At 32.1% G+C, this 12,138-nt stretch overlaps 1 protein-coding gene across 2 annotated transcripts; it reads right to left on the reverse strand.

Moving 5' to 3' along the window:
• Positions 1 to 2,373: 2,373 nt before the first annotated feature.
• Positions 2,374 to 10,048, reverse strand: PIP1;2 (aquaporin PIP1;2). Of its 2 annotated transcripts, NM_001281020.1 has the most exons (4): positions 9,537 to 9,905; positions 8,672 to 8,967; positions 2,754 to 2,894; positions 2,405 to 2,659 (listed from the first exon to the last, which is right to left on the reverse strand). In NM_001281020.1, exons 1-4 carry the CDS (start codon positions 9,862 to 9,864, stop codon positions 2,564 to 2,566), a joined length of 861 nt encoding a protein of 286 aa, NP_001267949.1. In that variant the 5' UTR covers positions 9,865 to 9,905; the 3' UTR covers positions 2,405 to 2,563. The 2 variants fall into 2 exon arrangements, with proteins under 2 accessions (XP_059598920.1, NP_001267949.1); XM_059742937.1 differs by having other exon boundaries at positions 2,374 to 2,894; positions 9,537 to 10,048.
• Between the last annotated feature and the right edge of the window lie 2,090 nt (positions 10,049 to 12,138).

Below are 12,138 nucleotides of genomic sequence, written 5' to 3' on the forward strand. Positions count from 1 at the left end.
AGGACAAAAATTGCTATTTAGAATTCAATTCCCAAATGCATTTTTTTTCTTCTAAAAACACCAAAAACTGATTTTAAAAACTTTTTTCAATTGGGATTGTTTTCAAAAACATTTCCCAAACAAGCCATAAAATTAGAATTGTTTTCTTTTGAAAATCAAGAAAAATAAATAAATAATATAAAAGTAGACTTTCTATAGAATAAAAAATAAATCTATCTAAAAGGTACGTTCAAATGCCAATTTCAAACAACCAAAAAAAAAAGGGTAAAGTTTTCCTTTCTTATTGTTGGACTAAAACAACTATACATGCCTAATTTTATAAAATATTAAAATTATAAACTATTTAAAAATTATAAATTCAGTAAAATTCTTATTTAGGTTATAAAAAAGTTATTTATCATCTTAAAAATCAATTCAAATAGCATTTAAAAAATAACCAAGAAAAATAATTGAATTTTTTTTTTAAAAAAATTAGGATTTATTAGTCATAGTCTCTTGACACAAGTCTTCCTCTATACTTTAATATTATGTATTTATGTATAATAATGGAGTTTTATTCTTCAAATTTTTAATTATTTCAATATAATATTTAAAAAATATGTTAAAATACTTTAAATTAAAAAAAAAAACCATTTCAATTAATTTTTTTAGACATGCTTTTAGAATTAGAAAACCTATCATCGTTCCAAAGAACAGCATCCAAACATGTCCTAGGCTCCTAGCATTAGTTTTTTGAAATTTGGAAAGAAAAAAACAAAAGGATATTTAATGCGCAATAAATTAAAGAATGGTCGTCGATAAGAAACTAATGCGAGGGATGCGTCGCAAATGGCAGGCCAATAAATTCCACACCTAATATTGTACAAACAGCGCGTTATCACCGGGCATTCCAGTGTGTGGCACCCCCACCAAAGTTGGACGTGAATGAGATAAGAATCATCAGATGTCATGATCTTCATCTTGCGATTAGTCATCGCATTTGTAGCTCTGATTTGGTAGGCCATGGGTTTGCCATACACATTACACACTATCGTATTGTACTATATTCATTGAAGAAGACTGAGCTGTAATGTTTGGTGGGCCCACAGCATGTTCTGGATCGCATTTTCAATGCTTGTCCCAAAACTCGAAGACTTTAATATGATTTCCAAATTGGAGTAAAACGACTGTGTTTTGATTCCTTTGCTCACAACCCAAAATGAATTCTTTGGTAGCGAGGTTGGAGCCCAAAGCTCATTATTATTAAAAAGTATTTTTGAAAAAAAAAATATTTGATAAAATTTGTGAAATATTTTTAATTTTTTTAAAATTAATTATACTATTAAAAAATCATTTATAGTGTGTTTTGAAAAACACGAAAATTTTCCTAAAAATATTTTTAGATAAAATACTTTTATTAAAAACATTTAAAGTCAAACACAATCTTAAATGGAGTTATAAGTTATTTTTAAATTTTAATGGAATTTTCTAAAAGTATTTGAGTAATTTTGTCCAAATAGCTTCTTAGTTATAAAAAAAAAAGAAAAAAAAATCTTTAAATGATGTAGGGAATGTTTGATAAAATTTAATATTTATTATTTAATGACTTAAATTGACTTTAAGTTAAATTATATTTAAATTATTGATTTTAAAATTATTAATTAATTATTTAATAAAATAAATTTAAAATTTATTTTAAATTATAAAATTTTATATTTATCCTCATAAATTACACTTAATTAAAAAAAGTTAAATAACGATAAAAGTCATAAATAATAAAAATGATCATGAATAACAAATAAGTTAATTATTTTACTTATTATTTAAAGTTATTTTTTACTTTAAATTATACCATTAAATTATTTTACTAAACATACTTAATTTACTTAATAATTTAAATTAAATTATTAAATTGATTTTTCAAACAATACCGCCTAATTTAATTAAAAAACCATATTTTTTAAATATTAATATATTAACATAGTATAAGCTTTATTAAAATAAAATAACAACTTATATAAGTCAAATTTTAACTTATACAAATCAAAGATTTGTTTGACAAAACTAGTTAGACACGTATTAAAAATTCATACTAAACTTAAAAAATAATTTACAAATTAGTATGGAAATTAGAATAATATGATTTTTAGTACAAATTATTTTTTAACTTGTATGAAGAGCTATTTTATATTTAAATAATTGAACATTCTCTAATTGAAGCAATAAAAATAAATAAATAAATAATAATAAATAATAAATCATTTATAAAAAAGAAAAAGAAAAATATTTTTATCAAATATTGATTATTTTTTAAATTAAAAATTGTGGTCAATTAAGGCCCTGCAAATGATCCAAATCACCATTAAAATCAATCTGCGAGAGAAGAAGAAGACATTAAAGATGGAAGCTTCCTTTTCATTCAAAAGCTGCCCATTGTAATAGAAGCAGCCCAGATAACTTACACACATAATAACCAGCCCCACCTCTATTCTGAGCTCAACCCAGATTCAGGAGGAGGAAGATGAACAAGAAGAAGAAGATAGAAGCAGCAAATAAAAGAAGAAACAGAAAATGGAGGAATTTCTCAGGCTCTGGTCTTGAATGGGATGGCTCTGATTACTATCTGGTGGTACAAGGCAGCAAGAGCAGCTCCAATGAAGGGTCCAACCCAGAAAATCCACTGAAGGGAACAACAAAAGAATGAAATCAATACAAGGCAGATTCACAGATAAATGATGAGATGAGAAGTGATTGGGTCTGATCATGGAGCTTACCATGTCATCCCAGGCATGCTCTCTGTTGTAGATGATGGCGGCCCCCAGACTCCTAGCAGGGTTGATGCCGGTTCCGGTGATGGGGATGGTTGCCAGATGAACCAAGAACACTGCAAACCCAATGGGGAGAGGAGCCAAAATCTGCAGTTCAACGCAGGAAAAATAAAGGGCGTGTTATTTTCAGATCCCATTTGCAATAATAAATACCATCAGGAATGGTTGAAAAATGAGAGGAAAATGGGTATCGATGTTAAGGAAACATATTTTTAGTCATTGATCTCAAAAGGCATTACATGACTTTCCACCAGCTCCCAGACCCAGAAACCATATAGTTTTATAGAATTGTTTTTGAAATATGAAAAATAGTTTTCTCCTATTGCTGTCTGTGAAAGTAGTGTGCCCTACTGATATATGATGCTTTAGTTTCTAAAATGTTTTCAGAACAAATCATGAAAAAACTGTTTCCTGTCAAAAACATGTGTAGGAAGTAAATTAGAAAACTATTTTCCATCAAAACCGTTTTGAAGAACATGTAAACCAAACAAACCCATGGTTCCCCACCACCAAACTTTTCATAGAACAACCTCACTGTAGCGCCTCAAGACTGCCATGTAAAGATTTTGGGCTCAAAACAACTTAAAACTTCATATAAATTGTTCATCTTGTCGTGAGCTCACATTGAATAATGCATATTGCCCTCACCATACGATCGATCGTCATGAAAAAACATTTTAACCAAGCACATGTTGGTACCAAAATCATGTGGCAAGTCCTCACTTTAAATGTCAGGACTGAAAAGGCAACACACAAGCATACTCAGAAAATTTCTCACCTAGAAGTAAAAGTAAACCAAAAAATGATTTTAAACTTTCTGATTTGTTGTAAAGTATAAAAGAAATCTTTATCTAAAAGGTCTCAAGGTTAATCTAAATCTAAGATGTCACCAACTAATTTATCAGTAGACAAGGGAATTTCTCTTAAACAAATCAGATAGTCCAAAATCATTTTTCTATAAACTTTTACTCTAATAAACCCCAAAGATAAAGTGATGAAGTTCTCAATCAAGATGATATCCACACCTAGTCCATTTTACAAATTACAACTAGAGACAAGAAAATATTTGGCACCAATTGTACTCATGATCCAATGATAATAAATTTCGATTGAATTCTACATTTTGGTAGTTTCCAAAGAACATAAAAATTGGGCATAATTGTGCAAAAAAGTAACAAAAAATCCTTCTGTCCGAGGCTCTTGAAAACAACAAACTTTGATCTAAGTACATGATAGATTATGAATGTTTTGAACCTTCGAACTATATTTTGGACATGGTATTTGGTGCATGCACTGAACTAACCATCATTTTACGATACTCATTTAAAGCAGAACACATTTCCAACAACACAACTTTTGCAAATATGAACAAAAAAGAGATAAACCCCCACCCATGCCACCAAGATAATTTATTGTTGGATCAAAGCAAGTGTTTCAATAAGTGCACCTTTTACAAACTTTCTTATTTTCTTATTGTCGGATCACTAGTGGAATTTAAGCATATCCAACAAAGTTTGAAAATGGTGCACTTGTTTAGACACAGAGCTTGATAGATATAACATTATACTCAATAGGGTGCATTTCCACTTTATCAGTAAGGTGCCTAACACCCAAAGGGTTAATGGGGGATTACTATATTTCAATAATCCAAACACAACAGTTTATCAATATAAATCAAGTCACACAATTTAACATATAACATTATACTCAATCCCACAACATCCAATCATTAAATGAATGCATATGAATGTGTGACACACAGTCATATAATGTACTATCGTTCTCAGGCTTTCACTGAAGGATACGTGTCCGCACCCAAATATACTCCCCATTCGGAGTCTTCTCGAGGTAAACTTTTGGGTCTTTCACCCTAGAGATCTCTCTCCCTTCTTAATTCGCCTCACACGGGCTTTCACTTTTCATCCCTATTTTATTTTTTTCCATTTCATACACTTTTCACAATTTTTTTTTTTTTTTCATGCAACCATGATGCAAGTGAATGCCACAAACTCCAAAATTCCTCAATAATTTCTACAATTCCAATAATTCCAACATTCTCAATAACCCAATAAAATAAAATTTTCACATTAAAATTCCCGAAAATACACCAACAAATTTTCAGAATTTTTCAATAATTTTAATAATTCCCAATATTTGAAAATAAATACCGCAAATATTCCAATCAATTTTCAAAAATTTCAAAAATTCATAAATCACTAGGATTTGAAATCTTGCCCTAATTCCGGAATTTTCCTATATTTCTAATAATTTTTAACAACCTAAAACGATTAATTATCAATTACAAAGAATTCCAGAAATTACAAAAAAATCCCAAATCATTCCAGAAAATTCACACAACATCAAAATTATCTACTTAACTCATAATTATCAGATTTATAATTTTTTTCCAATGAAAATACATTAAATTTGAGTTTTAGGGTTAGTTTTCCCCTACCACAAATCTGAGAAGTTGACCGTTTCCTCCGAATTTGGGTTGAAACGGAGATCGTTTGGCCGTCCAAACGGCCGGTCAAAGATCCGACGAGTAACCAAATTTATGCACAGTGCCTCTCTCTCTCCCCGCGTGTTGCCAGTTTCTAATTCTCCCCTCTTTCCTTTTTTTTTTTTTTTTACTAACCCTCCAGCCACACAAGCCTGGCCCAAAGTTCAAAAGCCCAACCCATATTTTTTTTTAAAAAAAAAAAATTTCACCAGCCACTTAAGCCCAAAACCAAAAGCCCAATTCCATTTCATTTCTTTTTAATTGCCATACTACCTTTACATGGCCCAAGTTTAAATAGCCTATTGAATATTTTCATTTCTTTTCTTTCATTTTTACTTTTCTTTTGTTTATTCTATTTGTTTTATTTGATTTCCAATTCTTTCTTTTTTTTAACACACAAATTTATTTATTAACACCAATCTAAAACTATTAATAAATAAATTTGTGTGTTAAAAAAAAATGAATTGGAAATCAAATAAAACAAATAGAATAAATAAAAGAAACTATTAATAAATAAATTTGTGTGTTAAAAAAAAAAGAATTGAAAATCAAATAAAACAAATAGAATAAACAAAAGAAAAGTAAAATAAAAGAAATGAAATGAAAATATTCAATGGGCTATTAAACTTGGGCCATGTAAAGGTAGTATGGATTGTTAAAAAGAAATGAAATGGAATTGGGCCTTTGGTTTTGGGCTTAAGTGGCTAGTGAAAAAAAAAAAAATTGGTTGGCCTTTTGAACTTTGGGCCAGGCTTGTGTGGCTGGAGGGTTAGTAAAAAAAAAAAAAGGAAAAGGAAAAGGGGAGAATTAGAAACTGGCAGCACGCGAGGAGAGAGCCTTGCACTGTGCAGAAATTTGGTCACTCGCCGGATCTTTGACTGACCGTTTGGACGGCCAAACGACATTCGTTTCGGCCCAAATTCGGAGGAAGTGCTCTATTCAACTAGAGAAACAAGTCTACGGTGACTAATTTCATTTTTAACGGTCAACTTCTCATATTTGTGTAGGGGAAAACTAACCCTAAAATTCAAATTTAATGTATTTTTTATTGGAAACAAAATTATAAATCTGATAATTATGAGTTAAGTATATAATTTTGATGTTATGTGAATTTTTTGGAATGATTTGGGGTTTTTTTCTGGATTTTTTTGTAATTTTCGGAATTCTTTGTAATTGATAATTAATCGTTTTAGATTGTTAAAAATTATTAGAAATTTTATGAAATTTTATTTTGGAATGCAATGATATTTATTAAATCTTGATGTGTTTGAATAAGGTTTGAAATATTGTTAGTTGGTGAGAACCTAGTGGGACTTATATATGAAAAAAAAAAAAAAAAATTCAGAGTGTTTTAGTTGACTGCCAACGTGGAATAGGAGAAACCCTTAGGGTCAAACCTTTGACCTGGGGTCACGGGCCAAATTTTGAGTTGCCCGGACATCACATGACCATCAATTTTTCTCTTTCATTCCAAACACAAATGATGTCATGGTTTCAATAATTTCAAAAGAAGGTATATGGATTAATATCACCAGCCAAAAGCTTGCTTGTCATGAAAAGCAATGATATTCTCCAAAAATAATTTTTGGAGAATTTTGAACAAGTTCTTTTTGAACTAATGTGACAGTGGCATTTTTGAAGATAACTAGAAATGTTTTAACATTTGGACTTTGCAATTGAAGCCCATATGATTTCACTTTCTTACTGAAATAAAAGCCATATATATAAAACATTTTCATAAAAAAAATGCTACTCATACCACCTTTTCTATAACCTTTTTTATCGCTTGATGATGTGACTACATGGCAAGTAGTCACTTAATGGTAGAAGTATATTTACTTCATCTTCTACCCACATCAACAAGCTGGTAAAAGTGGTGGTGGAAAAGGTGATTTGAATGCACTTTAGAATCAATACAAATATGCACATCCATGCAATTAGAGCAAGCAACAATACTAGGGGTCTCCAATGGGTGGGCGGGGCCGTAAATAGGAGGCCTGTTGACTGGTCAACGGGCCGGGCCATGCTAAAATGCTAGGCCGGGTCGACGGGCTTTTTGAATTAAGCCAAAATGGCTTTCAAAAAAGCCAAGGGAAGGGGAAGGGGAAGGGGAGATTCCAATCCCTCTCCTCATGTTTAAACTTTAAGCTTCTAATCAGCTAAACTACATTCTTTTTATGTTTATTAATTGAGTTAATTATATATATATAAAAATAAAATATATTATTTTTTTGACCGTTGGAGACTAACTCCAGTCCATGTGACTGTTAGAGCTAAGCCTTCAACGGTCACATGGCCAATTATTTTGAATTTTTTTTTTTAACCTTCCTATAAAAATACATATAGGAAGGTTAAAAAAAAAAAAATTCAAAATTCAAAATAATTGGTCATGTGACCGTCGGAGGCTTAGCTCCAACGGTTAGACGGGCTAGAGACCATTGGAGCCTTTAATTTTTTTTTTAAAAATAATATACTTTATTTATATATATATAACTCAATTAATAAATACAAAAAGAATGTAGTTTAGCTGGTTAGAAGCTTAAAGTTTAAACATGAGGAGAGGGGTTTGAATCCCCCCCTCTCCCTTCCCTTGGCTTTTTTGAAAGCCATTTTGGCTTAATTCAAGAAGCCCACCGGCCCAGCCCGCCTGCCAGTCTGCGGGCTCATAGGCCGGGCCCGCGGCCTAGCATTTTAGCATGGCCCAGCATGGCCCGGCCCAGCCCGGCGCGCCCGTTGGAGACCCCTAGTCATTTTCATGTAATCATCTTAGAGCCCATTTGGAAAAAAGTTAAAAGAGCTTAATAATAGTTAGATGCACTTTTTTACAAAATTAAGAGTCTGTTTTGGCAGTGCCTTTTACAAGACACTTCTAATATACAAAATTCTCTGAAAAAAAGCCTGTTATTTGGCAAAACTTAAAAAGTACTTTTAACAAGTTAAAAAATCAATTGTAGTGCTTCTAAAGAAGTACTTGATAGGAGATTCTCCCACAAACACTTTGGCTAAAGATAGGGAAATTTATGGAAATCACCTTTAAGAACCCGAGACACTAGCAAGAAATTCTCCCAAAAACTACATTCAATTGTATGATACATGGTAAAAAAACACTATCAAATCACTTTTTTTCTTAGTTTTATATCCAAACATTAATAAATTACCATTAAAAGCATTTGTAATGGAAGTGCTGTTATCAGACAGATTAAAGCGATTTAATCAGAATTACCCCAAACCAGCTCTTAATCATCACAAACAAGAACAATCAGAACTCAATCGCTTTACCTATTGACAAAGTTAGATCTATAAAACAAACCACACATATGCATACATACAGAGAGATGATACAATGAGGGAAAATACTTACAGGGACATGTGAGTCTCTGGCATTTCTCTTGGCATCAGTTGCAGAGAAAACAGTGTAGACAAGAACAAAAGTGCCAACTATCTCAGCACCAAGCCCATCGCCTTTGGAATAGCCAGCAGCCACAACATTGGCTCCACCACCCAACACCTCATACTGATGTCCCTGGAACCCCTTCACCACACCTGCGCCACAGATGGCGCCCAGGCATTGCATGATCATGTAGAACACGGCTCGGGTTAGAGACAGCTTTCTGGCCAAGAGCAGGCCAAATGTCACCGCTGGGTTTATGTGTCCTCCTGCCCAAACCCATCAACAAATTATTGATAATATCAACACAGATTCAAATCAAGATGTTGCAGAAAACTCTCTCTAGAAAATTGTGTGGAGGCTTATGAGGAAAGAGCTGAGAAAGTAGACAGGGAAAAAATGCGGTGCAGAGAGCCATATTATGAAAACATAGGGAGGAATCTCAGTAAGTTTGTTTGGTTGCTAAGAAATGTAGGGAAAGAATGGGAGTAAGAATTTAACAAAATTGAACGTTAATTAGGCCACGAAAATACTCAAATATTCTCATTCTTTTATTTTCCTCCTCTTTTTCATCAACCAAACAAGGACTTTCAAAATTTCAGAAAACCCCGTCAAAATCTTCCATAATATCATGGAAAAAAAAAAGAAGGAATGCCAGATACCCATTTTCAATCTGAACATATCTACCCACAAGAGCTGATGAAAACGACAAAAGAAATCACGGATCAAAGCTTCTGAGCATATCAAACCACCATGGAAAAAACAAGAACAAAACAAAGGAAAAGCACGACTCAACAGATCAAACAAAAGAACATATATAGAGAGACAGAGAACAGACCTGAGATACCAGCAGTGCAGTAGACAAGGGCAAAGATCATACCCCCAAAAGCCCAAGCAATACCCTGAATACCAACAGTGGCACACTTGCTGGGGGACCTGACAACACCCATAACAGTCAAGACAGTGATGTAGAGGAAGAGGAAGGTGGCCATGAACTCGGCAATCCCAGCTCTCCAAAACGACCATGAATGAAGCTCACCAGGCTCAAACAGTGGAGCTGGTGGAGGCTCCCTATAGTCCTTGTCTGTCTGTGCTGATGTCCCTATCGGTTGCCTCTCTGTAAACTTGTTGGCCCCCAACCTCACATCCTCTTCCTTCCCCTCCATTTTTCTCCCTCAAATTCTCCCTCTACAGATCTGAAAACACTGAGAGTTCAGAGCTTAGTGATGAAGATGATGAACTGCGTGAGGAAACCGCGGTGGGGTTTGGAGTGATTTATAGAGTAAGCAAAGTGAAAGAGAATAAAAGAAAGAGTGGCGAACTATCAAAAAGGGATCCTCCAGGATTTTGATAATATCGTTGGCACCCCTTGGCTTGTTGGAGAAATATTGGGTTAGGTTGCCAAACATGTGAAATGGCTATATTACCCTTTTAGGTTACTTCGAGCTCACTTGAAAAGGGGTAAAATTCGGGTTCCAACAATTTTGAAGAAATAAAAATTATATATGCTTTTTCAATTGAAGGAGTAATTCATGAATTTTTCATAAAGAATCATATTACTATTTTAATATTAACTTCTATAGTTTTTGCATGCAAATGATATATTTGAAAGTGAGGAAATAAAGTAGATAATGGGCATAATGGTCTTTTCGTAGCATCAAAAGTGACCGACAATAGAACTCAATAGTGTTGAGGGGGCCCTTCTGACATTTACATGAAGAAAAGGACCTATTTGTTATTTTAATATTTTTCTATCAATTATTCTTCATTAAGGATTTCAATAATCTAATATTATTAATAATTTTTTTCAATTTTAAATCAAAAAATATTTGATTAAAAAGATGAAATAATCCCCAAAATAAAAAATCTAACCATTTCTATATTTTTTTTGAAAAAATAATCTATTTTTGATATAATGTTTTTTTCTATTTTAGATATTTATATGTAGATTTTAAAAGAAAAGGTTATTTTTATAAAAAAATAATAAAGATATTTTTATTCAAATAATATAAAAAAAAAATGTGAGGTTAAATTTAAAAAATTGGGTTTTGAAAGTCTTTTAATCAAATAACCCTTAAATCAATTGATAGAGTTTATGTGGATAAAATAGTCAGTAACGGTCAAAAATCATTAGACCTATAAAATTATAATAAATAAATAAGAGAAAAATGGTGTGGCTAGGAAAGTTTTGGAGGCATTGGGATTCTGAGAACGTTTGAGCAAGCGACAGCCTAAAAAGAAGGGAAGTGTTGGACGCATCCTCAGATAAGGCGAGTTTGCCAACGGCTACCACTCCTCACGTGCTTTTCATGAACGCTTCATTAAATTTTCATTTTCCTTAATATTTATTATTATTTTAAGCTATATGCCTCACTCTAGTCTCTATCTTAGTTTGCTTAAAAGTAGAAAAACAATCATGTTGGGACAGCCCACATTGGTGTTAGCCTTGTTTGTGGCGCAGGCTAGTCTTAGGCCCCATGTCATATATTTTTTCAAAGTTTTCCACCACCGCCACATCACATCAAACCGCCCAAGCATCACTATTTAGCCACGTGGCATCGTCCCATGTGATCCAGTTGCAACCGACCAACCCCAATGTTGGGCTGGCCTTACCATCCTTCCTCCATTGGACACGTGGCTTCCACCCTCAACGCCTTTGACCACGTGATAATTTCTTTTAATAATTTTATTTATACATTAATATCTAATATTTATTTTAGATTTAATTAAAAGAAAATTTAGAGATTAGAAGTAGTGTTGCTTATTGATTAATAATTTAATATGTGGACAGAAGTCACAGAACTAGAAACTTTTAGGGAATGACAAACAAAAAGAGATAATTACTTGGCCTTTTCCCAAACAAAAGAAAAGGGCAGACAGGCCTAGGCATCGTACCATATCATTGGTAAGACCTATATATATATATAGGCCGTAGGGTTTCTCCAGTAGCTTCGCCGACTGATATAGTGATATTCTTTCAACGGGAAAATGGTATGACTAAAAACGTTGGGTCCAAGCCGAACTTGTAATTTAGTCATTTAATTATATAGTTAAATATGAGGAAAACTCTATGGTGTTACCTGTTCGATGTACGATTTATATCTTAAAATTTTATATGTAACGTTTTTTTTTTATAAATGACATTCTCATTCTTAGATATTGGATTTTTTTTAAAGAGAAAATTTATGAGATAATTAAACAAATTTTCACAAATTAAAGAACAAAAGTATATTTCTATATGGAAATTTGATATTGTGTATAGCTTAATTTTTGTCATTTAATAATTTAAGTTGAAATTAAATCAAATTGAATATCGTGTTAAATTTAATATTTATCAATTAATAATTTAAATTATCATTAAATAAAATTAATTTTTAGTTATTAATTTAAAACTTATTATTTGATATTTTTTTTACTTTTTAATATTATTTGATAACCCT

The sequence above is a fragment of the Vitis vinifera genome, chromosome 15, assembly GCF_030704535.1.
Source record: "Vitis vinifera cultivar Pinot Noir 40024 chromosome 15, ASM3070453v1".
Lineage (NCBI taxonomy): Eukaryota > Viridiplantae > Streptophyta > Magnoliopsida > Vitales > Vitaceae > Vitis > Vitis vinifera.